The 23,988-nt window shown below is 41.2% G+C and overlaps 1 protein-coding gene across 1 annotated transcript; it reads right to left on the reverse strand.

Moving 5' to 3' along the window:
- Window positions 1-18: 18 nt before the first annotated feature.
- On the reverse strand, window positions 19-18,662 carry UBXN2A (UBX domain protein 2A). Its single transcript, XM_052809771.1, has 7 exons — window positions 18,548-18,662; window positions 15,111-15,164; window positions 13,527-13,662; window positions 11,598-11,707; window positions 9,835-9,975; window positions 4,693-4,857; window positions 19-1,841 (listed from the first exon to the last, which is right to left on the reverse strand). The coding sequence occupies exons 2-7, from the start codon at window positions 15,149-15,151 to the stop codon at window positions 1,553-1,555; spliced, it is 882 nt and encodes a 293-aa protein (XP_052665731.1). The 5' UTR covers window positions 15,152-15,164; window positions 18,548-18,662; the 3' UTR covers window positions 19-1,552.
- Between the last annotated feature and the right edge of the window lie 5,326 nt (window positions 18,663-23,988).

The following is a 23,988-nucleotide window of genomic DNA, read 5'->3' on the forward strand; positions in this document are numbered from 1 at the left end:
ACAGCAGAGGAGGCGGTGTAAGACCAAAGAAAATTTAGTTGTATTATTTGCTACATAAACCTGAATGACACAGTAGCACACCAAGTTTATAGCACTGAAAACAGTTAACTGCATAGTTTTCAGAGATTTGCTGTCTGAATACACTGAATAGATATTTGTGCAGTTGATTTTAATTGCACTGCCCTCAAACATATCAGGAGAGATGCTGAAGCAAAACAGTTCTACGTCCCTAGTTTGAAGTAACATGACTTTTAGAGAGATTTCAAGTCACTCCAATTAAGTAATTTTCTATTTAGAACAAAACCAGGAAATCCCAAACCCATCTTTCATTTAACCATGCAAGAGAAGTACAATGCCAACAATCATCCATTTGCATAGGTAGCACAAACTAGTCAGCACCCATTGAAGGCCGTAGGATAAGTCTTACCTAGAGACTCTAGTTCCATTCACAAACCACATGCTACTTTGCTAAGTAATACAAAATATTTACTCTTTATGTTGATTTCTCCTTTAACAAAACATGGAATAGTCAGCTACAAATTTTATGCCTCAAGTACCTTAATAGCAAAATAAAATATTTGGATGGAAATGGGGCAGAGGAGGGGGAAAGAAACCTCAATTTTCAAATAAGGATTTTCAATGTCTTTGAAACTAGGCCAGATGCAATTAGTGTCTCAATCACCTGGCCAGTTCAGGAGAGAGGCAGATATGTAGTACAAAACCAACCATGTTGCTCTAAGCCACTATTCCTGTATGGCAATCTCCAGAAAAGCTGAAGTTTGTGTGTGACAAGGCTAAAAGTGGACCTCTATCCTAATGAGCTAGGTAGTTTAACATCACCTTATCTGTAAGACACCCGTAGCAGCACAAGAGGGGCAGAAACCACTTCAACCATTGGTAATAACAATTCCTTCAGAGCTTACTTTGAGGCACTTCATATGCAGTATGCACCAGACTACCTCATTACTATCTTCTCACACATGGACCTACCACCATGTGAAGACTTCATAGAACATTACACTGCTGATCTTGTGGTAAAAGTGAAATCCTGAAGATACTGATATTGCAGATTTTCAAGTTAGTTAAGAGTTTAAATGGGAGCTTCCCTGCCGCATCTGTTGCCTAAAAGTTACTGTGAGAAGAATGCAAACTGCAGCAGCTTACACGGAAATGTAAGTGAAACCAATCAGTTCAGTTTCACTTTAGTCCAAAGTGCAAAAATAAATACTATTTTTCCTTAAAAGGTGCTATCAGTAGTAGTTAAGTCTCAGAGAACTGTTCTGCCTAAATACACTCATTAAAGAACTAAGAAGCTTTCTACCTAAGGAAATTCTAAGGATGACCTATTGTATAGTTACCTCTGCTACCTTATATAGCCAGGCTCTGACCACCAAATTTAGTTGAAAATACTTCTATTATAGCAGATGATAGCACAGCACATATTTTTCTCTCTAAGAGCACAGTAAGTGAGGATGAGTGCATCCAGATATTGCTGGTTACATTTTTGGTTTTGTCTAGTTCCACCTGTAGGTAGTTTTTGGCCAGTTAAAAGCTAATTTGATCTTGTATTTTTGATAGCGTTTTTTTGCTCATTCTTGAGCTGTCCATTAGGTGTAGCAGCAGTTTTATAGTCATTGTCAGGTGTTTTTATCACTAAGAGTCTGAAAGGTTCAGTTGTTTTCCGAAGTCTCTGAACCACAACAGCATTTTGCAACTTTGCTTCCTCTAGCGTGAGTGTCTCGTCTCGCAGCTCTCGAACCGGCAGCGAAGTAGTCAGTGTGAAGGGAACGCTTCCCTCTGATCCTTGATACTTTGTTATGAAGTCTCTGACATGGCTTATTCTGAGAAGAAAAAAAGAAAACCCAGCATTAGAGCACTCCAGTCCCAACACAGATCATCATGTGCAGAAGACACAGAGCCACCACAAGAAGGGAATGAGACACCCGCTTCACGTAATAGCTGATGGCATAGAAATGGAGGAATATAGATGGTGTGGTATCCTGAAGTGTCTGATCCACTTGGGAAGCAAGGACCAAGGTCTGCATGCTCAGAGAGCAGTCCCAAGGGAAAAAGTATGAGTATCTTACCCTGAGCACTCAAATGGCTCGGATGGTAGTTACACAAGCCTACCATTTCTTAACCAGCTGGTGGAGCTCTTACCTGAGGTTTCTGTAGCCGAGAGCTAGAATAAAGATGCCTCCAGTGTGTGGTACATGCAGCAGAACCAGAATAATAATAATAAAGAAAAAGGGGTTGCAAAAATTGTCTGGATAGCTTACGAGTTAACCAGGTTTATATATAGTGTCCTTCTACCAAAGCAGGTGCAGCAGTGAATTCATTACAGATTCAAGCTGCCTGTTAAGGTGTGAAGAACCTTGCAATAAGTGAGCAAGACAGAGGTTTTGCTGTGGAAGAATCAGGACTGACCAATTTAATTAGAAAATGAAGATGATGGGATACATCTATACCAGTAAAATAAGCATAATGTCAATGTCCATTCTCTGATCCTGACGCCAACTGCCTCTGGCTACTGGCAAATTATTAAACTCATCCTTCCTCTCCCACATGCACAGGGTAGCCCAGGTTTACTGCCTCCTGGGAATGGTCTGTGACCTGAGCCAACATCTGAACCAAGCCTAGATACTGTTTGAGAAAGTGCTAGTTGGCTTGGGGGAAAGCCATCCTAACAGTTTAGCAGCACAGATGACCAAATTTTCACGCCTTACCCATACTTACTAGGACAGATATAGACAGCATCTAATTCCTGTGCATGCAGGCCTCAATGAAGAGGCAACATTTGGTCTTATAAGCCTAGAGACTGAAGAACCTCAAGCAGGAGTAAACTTTAGGTTGGACATTTACAGTTGTATACATGCATTATATCAAAGTTCATTGGGTCCCAGGAGCGACTCAGGCAATTAGCCACCAGCTACCTGCTTTAAGATGAACAAGTTCCTTTCCAGGCTCCATAGCCGATGCTCCAGGGTCACACTAACTTAGCAACTGCTCAAGAAGGGACACAACTTGATTCAAGACATAGCCACATGTGCTATTCCTACAGCACTGCTCTGCTAGTTGCTTCACTCTCATGTCTCCTCGGTTCCCCATACTGCAGCATTATAATGCTACCTGCATTTTTGCTCCAATGCTGTAACTTCAATCTTTCATCAGTAATCAAATCATATCTAAAGTAGTAGTTACTATGGCACACACACATTCTATCTGCAAAGGGTAAAAGTAATCAGTTTACCCAGACACTGCAATATACGCACTACAGGTTATTTACCTATAGTTTAATTAACAAATAGTTGACTGTTTTCTGCTTCTCTACTGAAAGGAGTGCTATATATGCAATCATAATGCTTAAGGATATGTATTCTAAAAGGATTTCCCCCTAGTTCTTATTAGATCATACACAAACATGCTGGTCTTGTGGCAAGAGAATATGTTATGACATAATATTTATTGCAAACTATTTCAAAAAGAGCACCACATCAGTAAAGCTGTTGTTCTGCTTATCTCGGACTTCTTTTTTTCCTCCAAAAGCACTCAGCAGCTGTTCAGACTATTTCCCATGAAGACAAAAAGCTTCTAAATATACTGAAATATGTGAAACCTGGAATAATTAAAATATTAAGCTGTCCAATGAAGTATTTATAATTAAAATAGCAATTGACCCTTCAGCAGTACATTGCAACAGTGTTCCAGTTCATACCTCAGGCCACTACCATAAGAAATTAGTACAAGTTAGAGAAAAAGTCACAGCCCTTAACCTTCAACTGCTGAGCTTTTCTTCTGACCAGCCACAAAACCATACGCAGTTTACCTTGACAGCAGCCTGGGTTGTATTAAACCCATGATCACTTTAAATTGCTTCACAAAGAAGCACAGGCAATATATCCTTTCCATATGATGTGACTGTGTAGTACTGGAGTAATTTCTCAAATTACAAATTTGAGAAAGGTCTCTAAAGACAGTAGTTCTACAATTTAGTGTTCAACATTTAATCCTACTTTTTCAAAGCTCCTGCATACATATGCTGCGCTGACACCTTCTGATGTTATCCCCATTTACAATATCCCCATTTATATATTTCCCATACCAGTTCTTTGGGAACTGGAAATTTTACTAATTTAAGAATTAAACACATTGGATGCATTCTATTCTGTCCATGTTGACATGCAGGTGACGAACCTCCCTGCCTAGTGCATGGACTCTGGCCCTCCCTAGAGGTTTCTCTGGCTCAAGTCTAAGTCACATCCTCCAGCTCCCAGCTGTGGTACTGTCTATGCCCAATGACTAGCAGGCTTTTTACTAAGCAATTTGCTCCAGATGTAGTCATTTTGTGAGAGATCTGTCATCTTAAAAGCTGTTTCCTCCAGTAATGAGCAATACATACACCTTGACTTTCACTAACCTACAAAGAACTCCTACAGTTTCCTCAGCTTTTCATTTATGCTCAGTTATGTGCTGACTATTAACATCAGCTCACACTCCTCTTATGCTCCTCCCTTGTCAGCTAAAAGATTTCTCAGAATTTGAAAGGAGGTTTTCTAGATACAGCTGAACAGCAGTCCAATGTTAAGTGAACTGAGGAGGTAGATTATTCACAGAAATTAGAGACCAAGCGTACAGGCATAGGACAAATAGTTCAGATGCAAATACATATGACAGTGCTAAAATAAATCTTACCTGTGAGAAACATTGAATTTCTGAATTATCCTTTCCCCATCAGCTAACCAGATCTGGATGTTAGTGATAGGCTCCAAATCATTTAAGGGTACTAAAGGCAGGTGTCTTTTGTCATTAGGTCCTTGATGATCATCTCTTACTTTAGAGATTATCCTTGGAGTAGCACTGAAAAGAAAAGCCATATGAGGTTATGCCTTCTGTGTACACATGTAAGCTTGACCCTCCCTCCAGACCTCTGCTTCTGGAGCTTTCTGCCCTACATCAGGGTGCATTGATGACTTCTTTTTTTAACAAGTACAGGAATACTGACAGAAATGTCAGGCTTGTTGGTTTTTTTAACTGTATGCCAATACTTTCTCCTGATGACTTCAACACGCTAAAGAATTTCAGTTTGCTTATGTTAAACATTTTTACAAGATGGAAGGGAACTTAAATATCAAAGGATTAAATATGAATACACAAGGGATGAAAAAGTCTGAAGATTCTTTGTGCATTTTTTTGTACTCTAATCACACAAGTGAAACTTTAAGGGGTTTGAGTATTGAATTTGCATACTCAATGTTAATTTTCACCATAATGTGATTACAGTAATTCAATTTAACTGAATGTTGTTAGCCTTGATTTAGACCCCAGCATCATCTATTTCAGCTTAGAAGCATTACTCATCTATCAGAGAAATTGACTTAATGTGAAAATCCAGGCTGATGCACACAGCACTTGGATTTTGTTTTTTTCCTAAGACACTTTTGACAGCTGACCCTACCATAAGGTCAAAGATCCATAAAACGACTTGACAGAATACAGGGACCTCAGTCCAAGCGCGTGGTCTTAAAAAAAAAAAAAAAATTACTGGCAAAAATTTTTATTCTGAAGAAATGTCTAGAGCTTAGTGCTTCTTTCAGGACTAAGCTTGTTCAGCATGTACTGTTTAAGTCATCATAAGGTCTGATCCAATGGGCACATCCTCAGCTCACGTGAGTATAACCAGATGTTTGCTTGCAAAACAATAGCAGTGATTTAAGGAGTTACCATTTCTTCTCTGAGCTCAGCTGTGGTCACTGACTACATGAACACTTCATGGTGGTTTGCGGAAAAGCTTTCTCTGCACAGAAAATTGACAAGTTACTGTTTCTTGAGAGAGAAGTCAGTAACCAATGGGCATAGAATAACAGTCTTAACAATACTACATCTGCTTCACAGACAGACCCCATCCTTATGTTCTAGTACCTGTCTTAGTTTAATCATAAAACAGAAAAGTCACAGCCAATGTATTATTAAAACAAAGATGGCTAATGACTTAATATATTCAGGCTAATAAAATTAGAGTCTTGGGCTCAAGTCCTTCTCAGTCTGAGGTATTTCAAAAAATCTTATCACTCACTGCCTAGTTAAGCACCCTAACTTCTAGGCTATCAGCCAGTAGAGGCACTTTTCATTTCTTCCATTGAAACTCTGCAAAAAGAATGAGATCAAGGAATCTCATTCCCAAGTGAGTGATAAGAGATATTCACTGCAACTGGACATAGATGAGAGGCACAGAACTGACTGTTCTGCATTACACAGAAATCAGCTGGGGCACAAGAACTTGGCACCAACAAATTCCAAGAGGTACATCTGTAAAACATTCTGGTACTCCAAGTACAGGTGACTTACTATCACCCACCTGCCTCTACTGATTTACTTATCTCACACCCAGCTTCTGCTCATGCTTGACCTCAATACAAAATAAACCCTAATTGCCCTTCAGATCTGGGAAAAAAGCTTGAGCACCAGCAAGATAATGTTAAACAGTCTTGGGAGCAGAGCAAAAAAAAAACAAGTTGAAGTCATATTTCAGTCCAGCAGTGATCAGCTTTTGCTGTCTACTTGATCAGTGGCACTCAATTCCAGGTTCAGACACTGAAGTATAAGCATTCATGTGTGAGCTAGCTGTCTCCAGTACAGTGGAGGCTGGAGAGATAATCAACCATGCAGCTGCCAGGCATCTGGTTTAGCCTGGGCTGAACTACATTTTAGCCCATCAGTCACAGTTGTAGTTCAGACAACTGTCTCAAATGGATACAGATTTTTGGTGTCATTCTCAAACCAACTTCCCTCATGGTCACATCTCAGAATTTGTGGTAGGCACTGGAGACAATTCTTTCAATAGCAAGTATGTGTGAAAACCAAAGCCAACACATTAAGCAAAGCTGCAAGAGAAAGTTAGAAGATCTATATTCACCAAAGTTTAAAGCATTTCTATGCTTAATAACTTTGCTCCTGTAGAACTGACAGATAAAGCCATCTAGTGGTAGAAGCTTTGACTAAAGCCAGAAACCAAGAATCTAAGTCTCTTATTAGCCTGAGATCAAAGCATTATCACCCCTTTTAAAGGCTTATTCCTTCTATAAGATTATCAAAAGAAGATGTAAACTAAAGATCGAAGAGACATAAGAGCCTCCTGTCAATTTTCTGAAAAGAAAAAGCCCAAGAGTTAGGTATCATGACTTACCCTGACTAATGGTTAAGAAGCTTGACACACAATGTTTTACCCTAATGAGGTTATAGAGCAAGCCCACTTTGCTACAAGGGATTTCAGTCAATAGTTTAATTAACATGCTTCTAAGGCAGTCTTTAAAATGCATTGATAAGCTTAATAGAAAAGTGCAGCTGCAAATCTTGTTATAATCCCAAACTATTAAATGCAGCTGAACGATGGTAGATAAAACAGAATATACCCATTAGTTATATAGAGTCATAGGGTATTTTGGAAGTCTCATTTGTTTCTCCTGTACAACAAAAAGGGAGAGAGGATCAAGCTCATCTGAGTTATATCAACAAACATATCATTTCTAGTTCCTCCATTTTTCCTCCAACAAAAGTTTTAACGAGCCAGTCAACAGAACGATTCATAATGGTTCATCTACCACATAATCCATCCATCCAGGAACACTGGCAGAAAATCTATAGAGTATAAAAAAACCCCGTTTATTTGATAAGCAGAAGTTTAGCTACCTCATAAGCTGAAGTAAACCATTCAGTCATTTGCCCCTCTCTTTTCTGATGAAGCACACAAATGCAACTGTGGAAACTGAGTTCTACAGCTTAAAACTTGTTACAGGTCTCAGACAGCACTACTATTTCCCCACAAAGCTCTTCTGCTGAAAGTCTAGCATATGCATACAATGGACATTTATTAACATCAGGAAGTAAGCACTAGTTTATGGAGTAAGAGCACTTACGGCTCACGTTTCCAACATCAGCAAAAATATTTACTTCTCTTTAAAGAAAAGGCTCTGATAGCACAGCACTGAATAGACTAGCAAGAGTAGAAAAACAACAATAAAAAAGCATTTTATCCAGTCCATAAAGAAAAAAATGCTGAGCAAGTTGTAGGATGTCTCAGCATACAAGACCAGTCAACCGAAATTCACAGAATAGCATGTTTCCAGAACCTAACTTGCCTATTGGGAAGCAAGATCATTACTTGCTGTAGGCATGACAGAGCACAACAAGGAACTGAACAACCTACTGTTTAGCACTGGTTAGCAACAGAAACTCAGCACGCTGAAGATCTTTTTGCTTTGGCTATATACAGGTCTACTTACAGATAAATTAAAGTTCTTGACCCTCGTTTGCTCAGGATTTCAGTGCTACCAAAAGCAAATCTTGCAGCATCTCATCCATCTCTCAAGGGAAGATTTTCTCTATTGACCACATCTACTCAAGCATGTAGCAACTGAATGGACTGTGCTACAGAAACAGATGAAACTGGTAAAACAGATACTTGCTTCTCTGAGGCAGGCTGGAACCACCCATCCTTTACCATTATCTGTCTCTTACTCTGCACATTATCTTCTTCCCCTGCCTCATCCTTTCCTACCCAGGTCACACTTTCCCTCAGCACAAGCACTGGGCCTTAGCAGCAAGCCCTTTCCACTTAATTGAAACAAGCTGTTCACCTAAGGTTTCAATATGGTCTACTAACCCCAGGCCACAGGTCACTAAGCAGTCCCACCTGTGAAGGCTTCCTGTAGGCTCCCAGTCACCGAATGTGAACTGTTCCCTAGGCTGAAGTCTGCTTTTATAGGCATGTAAGTCTTACACAACAGGGATATGTGAAGCAGATAATTTGGCTGGAGTAAGCAAAAGTCACAGGGATCAAATATCTGAACTCCTGGCTTGCCCCTCTACAACAGCCTTCCAAAATACAGTACTGTTTGGTTATAAATCAAGTCCAGTTTTGGCATTGGCATTAGTGGCTGACATTCTCCAACCACAAGAGAGTCATGGAGTAAAGGAAAGAGTATCACTGTAACACGCTAAAACGTCTTACTGCAATAAATGCATGGTTAAATACTGAGGAAATTTAAGAGAACGGGAAATAATCTCTTACTTCTTCAGTTCCCTTTATGGGATTGTCATACTACCCTCTTCTCAAAGTATTGCACATACAGCTTTAAAAGAGATACTTTTCTCTTAAATCACAGAGCAGAAGAGTCACAGCCTTTCAGCTGGCAACAGTTCTGCTAATATTGAGACCTTGAACAAAGAAAGCCAACAGCATCCTGGCTATATTAACAGGAACACAGCCAGTAGATTGTGGGAGCTGATTATCCCCCATGCAGCACTCATTAGACACACCTAAACACTGCATTCAGATTTGGTACCCAAAATAAAAGAAAGATGTCAATAAACTGGAGCAAGTTCCACAGAGGGCCACCAAGATGGCCGCAAGCTGGAGTATTCACCCTGTGAGGAGAGGCTGGAGGAGAGGGACTTGTTCAGCCTGTGGAAGAGATGGTGTTGCGGGGAACACCTAACAGCAGCCTGCCAGGCTCTACAGGAGGAGGGAGCCAGGCTCTTCATGGTGGACATAAATTCAAACAAGAGACATTCAGACTGGATATAAGGAAAAATTTCTTTCCCATGAGGACAGTCCAGCACTGAAGCAGACTGTGCAACTTCCACTCTTGCAGGATTTCAAGGCCCAACTGGATAAAAGCCAGAGCAACCTCATCTGTCCCCACAGCTGACCCTGCTTTGAGCAGGAGCTTGGATTAGAAAACTCCAGAGGTCACTTCCAACCTGAATTCTAAGATCCTTTACCACAGATATAGTTCCCTTCAGCTACTCAGTCATAGATCACATCAGACTACTCACCTTCCTAATCTGTAACCATGTCCAGAAAAGGGATGAAACATTGGCTTTTTCGATGACAAATACACCTTATCTTTTTTATCTTCCACTTTCACATCCACCTCTTCCTTATCAAAAAGTTTTCTTAGCTCAAAAGGCAGTTCCCTTAAAAAAAAAAGAAAAAAACAAAAAAAAAGTCAGAAAAAGAACTACTATACTGTTTTCAGTATACAAAATGGATTAATGATTAATACTTGTTCTACGTTTTTCCTTTGAAGGATGATGCTTAAAAAAAAACAACCCAACCAAAAACTTTGTAAGTATTTACTAGAAGTTACATTAAGTGCATGACATATGACATACAAACAACTTCAAGTTCCTGAACAGAAAATTTACTAGCAAGTGAACAGTAAAAAAAGACATCGTCATGCAAGTTGTTGAATAATGTTCAAATTTACTCAGCAGTTACCACTCCAAAGCACATGATGTGTAGGAAGTTCAGTATTGCCATACATTGCCACAAAAGGTTCAATTATTTTATCCCCATAGTAAAACAAGAAGAAAAAAAAGACAATTGGCTTTTAAAGAGAAAGAACTGAGTTAAGACACAATGTGTTTAATTACATATAAACACGAATTTCAGCTTTTAAAAATGAGATCATCACTAACAGCTACACTCTTTTAGTGCAGTAACATCACCTTGGTAATGCTTTATTTGCTTTGCTTTTAAGCAGAACACAACAATGCCTTTGTCTATGAGCTCTGATGCAGATACTACATTTTCAGGTGGTGGGGCTCAGCTGGCACAGGGGCTGTACTAAGTGCTTCTCTACCATCAACAATTATGCAGGAACCATCCTGTAATTAGCATCTTCACAAGCAAAGGGTGAAAGAAAGATGGCAAACTTATGATGCATGCACACAAAGAAAGCAAAGTGCTTTAAACAGTGCAGTTAATTGCTATTACAACTAACACAGGTGACAGCCATAGAGGAGAAATATAGTGTAAAATTAGTATTTTTCATGGGCTAGCAAAGTATGGAAAAGACAAAAAAATACAATAGCTTATTAATTTCACATACTTGAAAAGGGAGTTATTAAATTACATTCTCCATAAAATTATATTCTCTTCTCCATTTGTATGGCATGAGGAAACAGAATACAAATTAAAGGCTGAAAATTACATTGGTCTGCATGGTCAGCCTGCAACGCTGCAAACACTAGCAGAAATCAGGATAGCATGCTAATTTTTAACGGGGATAAAAATAAGATTGCTATATACACACAAATGACTGAAATAGCAAGTTTGTACTAGGAAAAATGTCTGAAAATTAATACTGATCAGAGTTTCTTGATGCTACACAGAGCAACTGTGTCCATGTAAGGCTTTTCATCAATAAAAACAAAACAAAGACCATAAAACCAGAAATGCTCAACCACTTGTGCATTGAGTTCGTTACTCAAAGTACCATTTGATCAGTAGCTCTTACTGGGCACTCTGATTTATTCTTTATTTCATTCTGCACCTGCTGTGCCCCCTACCAACACTTGCTTTTATCTATTTCATCAGCAACTGTACAACTACTGCAATTGAAAGCTATGTTAAACCTGTTGATGTTAAAACAGCCATTAGCGCTGCAGGAACTGAGACAGGCAGTGGCCTACACTCCTCCAGGGATACTGCAGCGCAGCAAAGCCAAGCAGCTATGTAAAAAATTTAGAGCATAAGCTGAGTGCTATCCAAAGCACATTAACTCAGGCTGATTAAGAACACAAAACTCACTTACCCTTTTTTAATGGAGTCCAAGAACTGCTGGTTTGCAACATCAGCGTAGCTCCTAAGTTCACCATCATTTACTGTAAACCCATTTTTCCAAAGTTTAATGATTACATCAACCTATAAAATAAGAACAATTCCCATTATAATACTGATGTAAAACCAGCTTGGTATACCCACAGTACCCTATTATTGTAAATCATCCACTGCATGGACTAAGAATACTGAGAGAAGGCTCACTATACTCTGTTTCGGCCCTGTGCCAACAGGCAGAGCAACTGCAAGGGGTAAGTGACACTTCTAAGTATGTTGTGTCAATCAGGGTTAGAAATAAACCTTCCCCCAATCATTTTGCTTTCCTAGATCAAGAACACTCCAATTCAGCAGGAAGGAAGAAAAAAAAAAAAAAAAAAAAGAGCTGGAAGATCCCAGCCAGCTGCAACTCTTCGAGAGCTAATTTGAGAGCACACATGCCTGGGGTTGGAACACCAACAACCAGAATAGCCCAGCTGGGGATTTATTAGGGTAAAGCCTTGTTCTGATCTTTCAAGAGGATTTTCTGAAAGTAAGGCATTGACATAATGCATGCAGAAGCCTTTCACTCAGGAAATGCAGCAAGTATCGGAAAATTTACTTTCAGTCAGGCATTTATGTTACCCTGGAATTCCTGGGTATAATCAAAACCTTGGTGTAGGGGAATGAAAAAATAAAATCTCAGTAATTCATTAATATGCCAGAGAACATCCACTTCTTCAACTCGTAGCCTTCACACTGTTCACTGAAGTCTCTCCAACTTTAACATAGATATATTTGGGATTGCATTTTCCTGTTTATGCATCATGCCAATTAAGGAAGCATTTGATCATCAAGGTCTGATCTCTGAAATAACACTGTCTTGACAGATACCTGGCCACATGTGAGGTCTATGAAGCATGTACAAATGCAGAATCCACCTCAGCTGGAAGTTAGTTTGAACTAGGCTTGATAGTACTTGACAATTTTATCTTTTTTTTTTTTCTCTCCTTTTTTGCAGTTTGACTTGTTAGAAGATGATTGCTACATAAACACGCAGCATGTGCAAACTGCTGAATAAAATTCCTTCTCTTTTGGTTGGGTAATCTATCAAAAAGGTATATTGCACTCAGCAAGATTAGATACCTTTAAAAAGTCTTGTCTCTCATGGCACCAATGCATATGGAAGGAGTTCTGATCATGGGAAGGTTCCTCTACAGTGAGCCAGTATGCAAATTTAACATGGACTAATTATTCCACACCAACTTCCCATTTAGAAATTGACACAAGTACTGCCATGGAACACTATTTCAGAACCACAGTTTAAGGTATTGCTCCCAACACTCCTTTTCTCCCAGGCTCAGTTGGGGGTCCACGAATGTAATTTCCAGCAATGCCCACATTCCAAATTTCTCCTTGACATCCTTGTTCTACATGGCCTTTTCTCCAGCCCCTTACCAGTCTTTGGGGAGTAACAGAAAAATACAGAAAGGGCAGAATCATTGAGATACAAACCCATACTAAACCTCCCACTACTACCACAACTATACAAATGAGAGCAAATGAAAAAAAATTGGGCTATACCTTTGCATAAAAAGGCTGCAACTCTTTAAACAACTTCTTATGTTATAGTAGTTGTCATTCCTTGCACCTCATGATCAGCTCTCTCTCCTTACTAATAAAGCAGAAGCGCATTAGCCAATGCCAGCATAAGTCCTAGAACACTAAACCCACTATAAAATAGCAAGAGCCAGAAGCATAGGCCTCGTTGACTGAGATGGGAGACTGTTCCTACTGCTGTCTGAATTCTGTGTGCATTTATTTACAGATGTACTGGATAAGACTGCTGGACTTCTCGCATTTGTTTTCCAGAGTACTCCTGGAGTGCTATTATGTTAAACATGAGTATTTTTTCTTCACCGCCTACCTGGTTCTTGACTGTAGTCGGGGGCATACATATAGCACCAACCTTCTGAGCTTCTTCAAAAAGGTTATCTACAAAGTAGTCACAGCTTTGTTCTGTACCGTTCAAAACCTGATCATTGGTTCCAGATGTACATATCCTGTAGAACAAAGACATAAGTAAAAACGATGCCTTGGGAAACACATTAGAAGACAAGTAGTTACCCTAGAAGTTCAGTACCAAGAGGTGTAAAAGGCATACTCCCCTGCACCCAGCTTGCTTGGTTGTTAGAAAACATCAGGTCAAGTTTGCATTGTGCCTTTTCTAGAAACTTCTTGCGAATCTCTAGCTGCTACTATTTGCACTTCAGAAGCACAAGTTAAAGAATGACAATAGAAAAGGTGAATTCATCTCTGCAGAAGCTTCTAAACTTGGTATCAGAGCAAGGAATGCAAGTTAGACAATTCATACTTCTAATTCAGGCCATCAAACATTCAACTGCACACCAATGAAAGGACTCCTTTAAAGATTTCCACGATATAGGCATGGGTGACTTTCTTTGCCGTAAGTTTTAAAAACCACATACAAGAAAATTGCCCTAGGATTTACTCCCCCACCCCCACTTGAAGCTCCCCATTCCTAGCACCATCACAGAACCACCATTACTATCTTTGAAAGTACTTTAGAGAAACTCAAGAACAAGTGACTCAACACCACTTGAGCACACTGAAAAAATACAATAAAAGACTTCAATACTGTGGAGACTGCCAGACTATTAAAAAAGATGCATCAACCACATCTTTTTATAGAACACTGTACACATGACAGCTGTTTCTGTTAGATTTTCACCAATCAAAATGCAGAAATATGCAACCTGAATGAATGATTATCTTTCAGTTTATGTTCTTTGCATAGTAAGAGGATTATGCAGCTTTTGGTAAACACTGCAGGAGTTATTCATATTGGAGATTCAGAAAAGTCTATTTTAAGCAATTCAGAAAAAAAAAATTGCAGCTCTTGAAAAATATCCAGTTTTACATAAAACTCTGCATTGAATTCAAGAGCAGCAATGCTTACTTGAATGGTAATTAGATACATTTGCATAAAAAGGAATTGTTTGCAATGCATCTATGCAACACTAAGAATCCCTACAGATTAACATCTTTAAACAAAAGAAAAACTCCACAACATTAAAGAAGAAATTTCAAAAGTATGCTGTCCCCATTTTCGTTTTCCAATAGAAGAAAAGAAATTTGAAGCATTAATCTAGGTATTCACTATGCTTTACCTTGGAAACATAACTGGAAAACCAAACACTTTCATATCAAATGTAGAGGTGCACAGTGAGTTAGCCATTTGTAAGGCTGCCTTTTGATTTTAAATATTTACACAGCTTCTGGCATCTAGGAAACATTCCAGGTATGTGAAAAATCTTTTACCAAAACAGTATTTTTTTTTTTAAACTTCAGTATACATGGAGCAGGTGGATACAGAAAAAAAAAATTAAAATGTTAGAATTTAACATAAAGTTTGAAAAGTCATGACAGGACACACAAACAGCAATAGGAAAGGAAGAGGAAAAAGGGGGAGGGGGGAACTGGCACCTACCATTCTTTCTTTACAGTTTTGATATTGTCCATGTCTTTCATTCTGGTGCTTCGCCTAATTATGAAAAGAAGATGGTTTAAAAACAAAACAAAAAAACCCAATCAGACAAAATGCCCAGCACACTTTACCTCCTTTGTAGCTGAAACACTCTTTATAGTTCTTGTGTTGAAAGTACATTTAACCAGAAACCTCAACCTCCTCCCCCACCAAGTCTCCAGATGGTTCTTTGTTTTCCTGCAGTTTCTAATTTAATGACACATGAACCATGCATCGGTTTCAGACATTCAAAAGGAAGATTACTTTTTCATAAATATACAAAATAAATTCCACAATAATCATGCGAATTGAAAATACATGCCCATACGTATGCTAAGCAAGGAAAAAATATCCTATTTCTTTTCCGAGCGACATGATTTAAACTCCCCTGATTTTTCACAACACTATGAGACAGTTGCAGAAAAACTGCACTGCCACTGCAGGCATTCTAATGACCTTCACCTTAATAGTGTGCATTATCAAAAGGTGCAAGATTTGTCAGGTTCCTCTTCCTACTATACCTCAACATATTGGTGCAGCATCCCAGAAACTGTGAATTATCATTTCTGGTCTACCGTTTAGCTGGAAAGAAAATCCTGGATTTGCAAGTACTAAATATACTACAGGATTAGTCTGCCGAGTCGAAAGAAATGAAGAATGCCATACTGATCTCATTATACTCACTTGTGAGCTATCTGAAAAAAGTTACAGAAAGTCACAAAAAGCCAGAGACTTCCAAAAACATCCTTTAAAAAAAAACACCAAACACCACTCTAAAAATTAGACAAGCCCCCAGGAGAACAGAAATTTTAAATTGCAACTGTGTTTAAAGAGTTATTGCTGAAGACCGCTGGGTACAGGTTACACAGATGATGTTCTGCTCCTGGCAGGCTTGGGACTAAGTCATGATATTGTGCATGGCTTTTAGAGAGTGTCAAACTAAGCAGCGACAGCCATCATACTGCTGAAAAAGTAGTATGCACAGCAAGACTAAAATAAATTTTAAGATGGTCTTGACATCTAATTTAACAAGATGGAGGGTTAGGGGGAAACAACATTCACTGCAGCACTAACAAAAAAAACCCCCATTCAGTTATTCAGTACTAACTCATGTTCCTCAGGAGGCTGATATTGGTATTCTTTCACATTGAAAGTTAAATCCTTGTGAGACACATTCTGTAGAAACGTATGCAAGCCTTCAGAAAAACCCCATAACGACCAAAAAGATTCAGTCAATATGCCCATAACAGGTTTTAAAGTTTAGGCAGCCTTCAATTTAACCGATGCTGTTATGCATTACATCAAAACATTATGCTTAGCACACCTTCGACGTGTCACACAAGATGTGGCACAGTATATTTTTTTTTTCCCCCCACAAATGTTCTGCCAGAGCATTATATATATAAGGCAAGCCTGTGCTGGTACATTATGACCTTATAAGTGTATCTGATCACTGTACTTGGAACTTTGTACCTGCACTTGGAAAAAAATGAACTTCCAGTATCAAGTAAGCATAGTGAATTTGAGTGTGCTTAAAAAAAATACAATTTTTCTAACTTCTCCCAAATTAAGCTTTAACACACTTTAGCACAAAGTAATTTTTTGTGTTTTGTGTTAGTGTGCTTATCTTCTATTCTTTCACTATTCAAAAGTCTACTCCCCAAAGCAACAACAGCCACCTCCAGCCATCTGCTTTTGTTGATTCTCTGTGACTTGTCATCAGAGCTGTTAAAAAAGAGACAGACGCAATGAAGCAGCTCTTCAAATTAATTCTTTTGCTACATTAGGCTGGCCTCAAATGTGCATGAATAGTATTCAAAACTGGTCAGCCGTGAAAGTCGCTGTTCCTTCTGAAGTACAACAGCAATTCCACTTAGAAGAAATGTTTGTGTTAATGTATCAAGGTAAAGAAATCAGCCTATACAGCGTATTGATGTTTGTTATGACCAAAAAGCCATTAGGAGATAGCTATCAGACTGCACTGCGAGCACTTCAGCTCAGCAAGCCAACCCAACCAGCACAACCAACCCCTCCTGCCAACTTCTGACAGACATCCCTAGACGTCACTTAAAACATTAAGAGTTTTGGTAGATATTTTCTGTGTCTGTGATAAAACGTGTCACAGAACTGCACTTCCACCTCCGGAAATTTAAACTGCAAACACAGGAAAGAAGCTGAAGCTGCCAGCAGCCCACCACAGCTACATCTGATAACTGTGGTAGGATACTCCAGGTCTTTCCCGGCACAGATCTCCTGCCTCGGGGGCTCTCCACCCCCCCCCCCCCCCCCGAGGCTCCATCCCTGCGACCGACTCCACGGGGGACGGGCCACTGACCCCGCGGTGGCCCTTCACAGCCAGTGCTCCGAAACGGGCAGCTCTCGCCTACGCAGTTGTAGACGTATTAGCTTCGGCAGGTATTTTTGTGCTCAATATTGTGGAGCCCACACATGCAGTTATTTTAATGCAAGGAAAACAAAACAGAAACTACCTTTGATGCTTTCCTTGCTCCGAAGAGCAGAAATATTCAAGCAAGCACACACAGCCCCCTCCCCCCATGAAAGCCTGTCTTACTAACTTTGGCAGAAAGCAAACTTCTCGAGTTGAAAACTGTTTACAGCAGAGCACAGTCTATCACTCCACCACGCAGAAATTATGACTGAAAACTACTCTGTACCGTGCGACAAAGAAACAAGCAGCTACAGAGACATGGCAATTGCAAACTAGAAGCGAGATGAGCGTCAAACCTAATGGCCTGAACGTGACTGATATGCTCAGGTAAAAATCACAGCATAAACGTTTCCTCTCCAGCTGGCTAGAAGGGCTGTGCATTTTGGAAAGAAACCTGACCCCCCCCGCGTCCGCGGGCTGCCAGCACCCGAACTTATCCGCACTCCCCACACACAGGCTGGGCTCTGCCCGCGGAGCGCAGCGGCACACGAAGCAGACGCTCCGCGCCTCCTGCCAAAACCGTTGCCCAAAATACGCCCTGCCTGAGCGGCAGCCCACGCCAGCAGCCCGACGCGGCGGGCAGCCTGTGAGGTAATTTTAGAGACGATCAGACAATAAGGCGGTAGCAGCGCGGAGGAGTAACGCCTCAGACTGCCCCAGAAAGGGGCCGGGCCGGGCCAGGTAACGACCTCCCCGCGCCGACGGACGCCTCACGCTGACGCCCCGCTCCACGCGGGACGGGACCCAGGGCCGCCGGCGGAGCGGAGCGGGGCGAAGCGGCCGGGCGGAGGTGGCGGGAAGGCTCGGCTCGGCCCGCCCTCCCCCTCATAGTCGGCCCCAGGGACGACCGCGGAGCGAAGTTCAAGCCCCGGTCGGAGCTGAGGGAGTGCCGGCTCGGCGGAACGCGCTCCCCCGGCCCGGCCCGGCCCGGCCTCTCCCCACAGCAACTCACCCGGCCGCCGCCGCCGCGGCACCGGCCTCCCCGCCGCGCCAACTCGTCAGTGTCCCGCGCCCCACCGCGCACGCGCGGCCGACGACGGCCGGGGCACCCGCTGCCCCCGCCCGGACCGGGCGAGGCGGGGCGGGGCGGCAGAGCTCCGCCCCCCCGCCACCGAGGGGCGGGGCTTCGGCCGCCATGTCGGGGGAGGGGGCGCAGCTGCGCCTCCCGGCAAGCCGGGCTCCGCACCGGCGTGTGCGGGGCGAAACGGAGCGTCCCCAGGGGCTGCCGCCGCCGCCGCCGCCCTGCCCTCCCGGGGAGAGGCAAGGGGCTTCCCGCCCGAACGAGCCGGGCCCCCCTCGCACCGGTGCGGCTCGTCCTTTGAGGGCTGCGGGGGGGGCACGATGTCCGGGCGGGACTGGCGGGGCCTGGTGTTGGGGGGCTGCTGCCGGCCTCTGAGGGGCGGACAAACCTCTGTCTGCCAGGCCAGCGCCTTTTACTGCAAAGGCGGATTTCTCCTCCTGACTGAAGAACAAAAGATGCAGTTTATGTGTCTGTAGGCGCACGGGCAGAGGACAAAAAGCGGCATTCAGCGAGCGTCCACAATAGCGGAGAATGGGCCCAGTGTCTTGGCCAGACGGCTGCGCCCACACCTCCGCCCCGGCCCCGGCCCGTGGAGCTGCCCCCGGCCCTTTGTCTTTCCAGCCCCGCGTAGACGGCAGGAACAGCCGCACACTGAACCCTTTGGAGATGAGGAATGCCTCATTATGCTGGAAGGGCTAATTAAGGGCGAGTGTTGACATATTTGAAAAGGAGCTCTGCCGAGGCCTTGCACTGAGGACAAAAGAGCGGCGTGGTGGTTGGAAAGCAGAGCCCCCGAGTTCCCGAGGGTACGTTAGAGGGGAGAAAACGGGACAGGATCCTCAGGGAGGCAAGTGTTTAGCAGAGTGTCCCTGCTCTGTGTGAGCTGTGACTTTGCGCTGTGTTGGGCCCCTGCAGAAGCTGTGCTCTGCGGGACGGTGGAGCTTGGAGCTATCCAAAGCAAACATCCCAGCGGAGCGGCCAGCGCCTGGAAACACACGCAGAGCGGAGCGAAAGCAGCAGTTCCCTGTGATTCACGGCTTGCACCTGCATGCTTTTTAATAAGGGTTCCCCCCCCCAATAATTAGTGATGCACTGTAAAACATTTAGAATTAACCTAAATTGAACAGCCACAACTAGGTAATTCACGTTAATTAATGGGAAATCCACTGCGAATTTACAAGTGCGATCAAAGATAATTCTAAAAGCAAAGGTAATCCTTCATTGAATGTCATCTTCATGTGGGACCTGTTTCTGCAATCCCTTAATTGTAACGATTAAAATCACATTCTTCAAAAACATTGAAATAAGATGCTTAGTCTCAGAGTTCAGTCAAGGTGAGTAAAAGAAGTAAAATCCGATCCCTGACAGTTATAAATTCTTCCTCTTTGTAATGTACATCACAATGCACTAAACCTTTTGAAGGCAGTTTGGATTAATCGTTAAGTTTTAACTGGATGAGATCTAATTACACCTCCTCTTCAGGGAAAATAGTAAAGAAGTTTGGCTTTTGTTTTGGTGTAAAATACAGGGAGTCTTCCCTTTCAAAATACGGGTTTCTGAGATTCCGTTCTCCCTGGTTTTGTATAATGTTTTAAATAACTTGGAAATTTTTGGATAGAAGGCACTTGTTTGTTACCAGTGTTACTTACTGATTCTATTAAATGAGGTTTTATGTATTTACAACTTAAATCAAGGATATCATACCACTGTTGAAAAGTTCAAGGAATTTACAAAGCTCTAGGTAAAACTTCAGAAGGTTGTTTTGCAGTGCTGGACTGTTTTATATTGTCTTTCAATATTTTAAGTACATTGGCTCCATTTCATTAAACACAGAAGTTCAGTAATATGTTTAACCCTTGCTTGGGGGCCCTTTCTGCAAAAATTTTATAGACCCAAAGGTAAGCATAGAAGGAGGCAAGATTGGACTTACCTGGTGTAATGATGCAGGCTTCCCAACTGCAATCACGTATTGATTTAGAAGATTAGGTCTCTTACTGGTAATCAGAGTACAGCTGGAGACATGCTGACCTACTACAATAGGAATCGGTGTCCTAGTGAATTTAGTGGTTTCTTAAAAGCTCTTCTAAGTACAGCTGTTCTCCCTCTGGACTGAAACTATTGACAAAGCATAGGAGTAAGAAGAATCTTAAGGCAGATACTACTGTGTCTTCAACTCCAGTATAAGGTAAAAAAATCAGTTTTTCTTAAAAGCTGGAAATTTTCAAGTGAGAGTGTCGTTACAATCAAGACATCACTAAAATCCTTTTAGACTCTGTACATTTCATACAGCTTATTCTCTGGCAAGAAATAGTACACGAGATGAACAGAGGGAAATGGTCCTTTTCTTACTGTGTGGTGAATAGAAGCCAACAGCCCAGACTGAGTCCGCTGAAAAAACTCTAACAGGGTATTCATGAGATGAATACAACCATCTCATGCCCCCTTTGTCAGGAGAGATCAGATGCACTGGTGTGGAAGATAGTAACAACCCCTGAACTTGTTTTATAATGTAGGAGTGAATCTCAGTGTTGACAAAGTAAAGCAGTGTTCTAGCTGTCACCACCCATCCTGTCAAGGTCACAGAAGAACCAGTGCACATAGTGTATCTAAAAACAAGCAGAAAATTAATTTTGAAGGGATATTTTTAAACCATATATTTAACAAGGTTAACCCGTGCCAGAGGAAACCATCAGCTACCTATAATTGAACATCAGCACATCAGCGATATGGATTGACCCGAACATGAGATAGCAGTTGTTGCCTGAAGCCTTTTGCAAGTATATGCATACAGAGCTAGAACAGAATGGGAGGAAAATGGGACTGTAAAACAAATAGAACAGAATCTGGTTATTCTGCACTTGCCGGTTCCATTGACGAAGACGGCACGCTCCTCTGCACAGCGTCCTTTTCTCTTGTGCTTCTTGCAGGAATGTTAAACCTTGTAGGCTGCCACACAGGGAGAAATAGCTTAAGGAACCGATGTTTCTGGAAAGTTAGCTGTGCAATGGAAAAGCGAGTCATTGTTTTATGGGAGATGTTGGGTGAGTCAGCATTGATGAAGTGGGTGTTACCCCCATGCAATGAATGGAGTATCCACACATGCTGCTGGACTCTTGGACTGTAAATCCACAAGAAAAGTGAATATAGCTTCAATTTTAAAAGTAGCATGGAATGCATAAAGCCATGCAAATTCAAGACAGCCTGAGCAACTGTTTGTACCAGATAACACACATTTGGAAATAACATATGATGTGAATTCTCACTGACACTCAAGTGAAATTACAATGATGATATGGTAGTGTAGTTTATGAGATCGTTCTTGGATCTGTAACAAGAAAACATACTTCTAAAGCTAAGATTGTGTGTGAGGACTAGGGAGATTTATGAGCAAATAATGTTTCTGATGGACTTTCCATGTGACCTTAATCAAGCCATTCTGCATTCATATGCTCCTAAAGCTTATCTACAAATGTGTTAATAAATGCCTGTTTTTATTGTATGCATTTTAGGACAGAGTCTGTTTTTTACTACAAAGCTATACATCACCCAGCATAGTAATGGGCTGGCGGTACTACTTTCATGTGATTAATGATCATAAACACCAAAGTGAGATGATTTGCCACTTTTGTCCAAGATGGAAGCAATTTACAGCCTGAATGATAGTGAAAAACAGACCCTGCAGATTCCTGGCTTGCAATATCATCAGCCTGTGAGTTTCACACAATTATTAGTATTAGAAAAACTATCTACTGTAACCTCAGCTCAACGGGAAAAATGTTATGGAAGCTAATGGCTAGATGTGATGGGAAGATAATTTTGAAATATTACAAGGTCTTACCACTCCCATTTAATGTCACCTAAGAAATCTACTCTCTGATCCCACTTGAAGTTGCACTGATGTTATCTGTTGCAGTGTGGAAAACAATCTTCAGATAGCTGTGCTGATAACGGGATTGAACATTAACTATTTAATTCTAAAACATAATTATTATACATTTTAAAATGATAATGGTAGTCTTCAAATAATAAGCCATCTTTAATAACATTGCAAAATTCTTGCAATGTGGAGTGACTGTATCACCTTATGTGTTCAAGTTCAACGAAGTACCAATCCTGACTACTGGACACTGCTTGTTTGATGTTTCCAAACTTATATCCCATGGGCGTATCTTCATAATGGACAACTCTCAAAGGAGAAACCACATGATCTTAAGTTCCTAACATCCCCTCAGGAAAGGACTTAGGGCAGGTTTACAAAAGCAAGATCTCTTGTGAATCTTTTTTATTTCGAGATTCAACCAAAACCAAGATGAGCTGACAGCATGACAGAGAGGAGCACACAAGAGCTTATAAATAGAGTCCTGAAAAGATGATTTGATTTCCATTCTTTGGAATGTTACAGCTATTCAGAGATACTGCAAAGTAGTATCTGGTAAATTGCCCATGATTGAAGCAAACGGTAACTCACTGAATAGAGCCCTCTGGTCCTTACTGGGCTGAAACTGTCTACAAAAGTTCTGAATAAGGGATGAAGGACTTTTTCTTTTGTTGTAACGCATTCCTGATTTCCTTGTAAAATAGGGACAGGTGACAACAAAATCTTCCATCTCCAAATATTTCTTGTGCTATTAAATAGTACTCATGGAGCAAACAAGGCTTTCAATTCTGGGTCATTTTTTAATGTCTTTTTGCATCGCTAAGTCCCAATAAGATTTCATTCCCCAAGTCTGGTTTAATGGAAAGGGGATTCTTTTGCTCAAGTACTTTTTCATGTTTTTCCAATTTCCTGGTGGTGTACCTGCCCCAGCAGATGTTGTGGCTTCTTCTGAATACATGTTTCAGATATCTTCATCTTCTTTTCCAAACAACTGGAGATAAAAGGGCGTCAAACACTGTTGTAAGCTTCAGCATTTGTTATAAATTGGTTCCATTTGAAATACAGTCCTTCCCAATGGCTTTTATTTTGAGAAGCATGCAGACATCTGTCTGTAAGACCAAACTACAAATCATGAAATTGAATCTTACTGGGAATGAGCTCTACAAAATTTTTACGTAATACTTGTGGAGTGTGGCTCCAATCCTTCTCCCTTTCCTTTCTTCATTGTCTTTTGTCTTTTGCTACTCAAGAGTTCTTACATTGTTTTTTTCACAAAGCTTTTCTTGCATACAGAGTGCTGAAGGGGTCAAAATAGGTTTTAATTCTGTTCTGTCTTCACATGACACTCGAAACAACAGATATAAAAAATTGGATTAGTGAAATTACTCTAAATCCATTTCTACAGTAATTCTTTCATTGTTAAACCGCATTTGTATCTCTCAGTATGTGTGATATACAGTATTAATCCTATGTTAACATGTTCTCTGTATTACAA

This window comes from Harpia harpyja, chromosome 15 (genome assembly GCF_026419915.1).
Source record: "Harpia harpyja isolate bHarHar1 chromosome 15, bHarHar1 primary haplotype, whole genome shotgun sequence".
NCBI lineage: Eukaryota > Metazoa > Chordata > Aves > Accipitriformes > Accipitridae > Harpia > Harpia harpyja.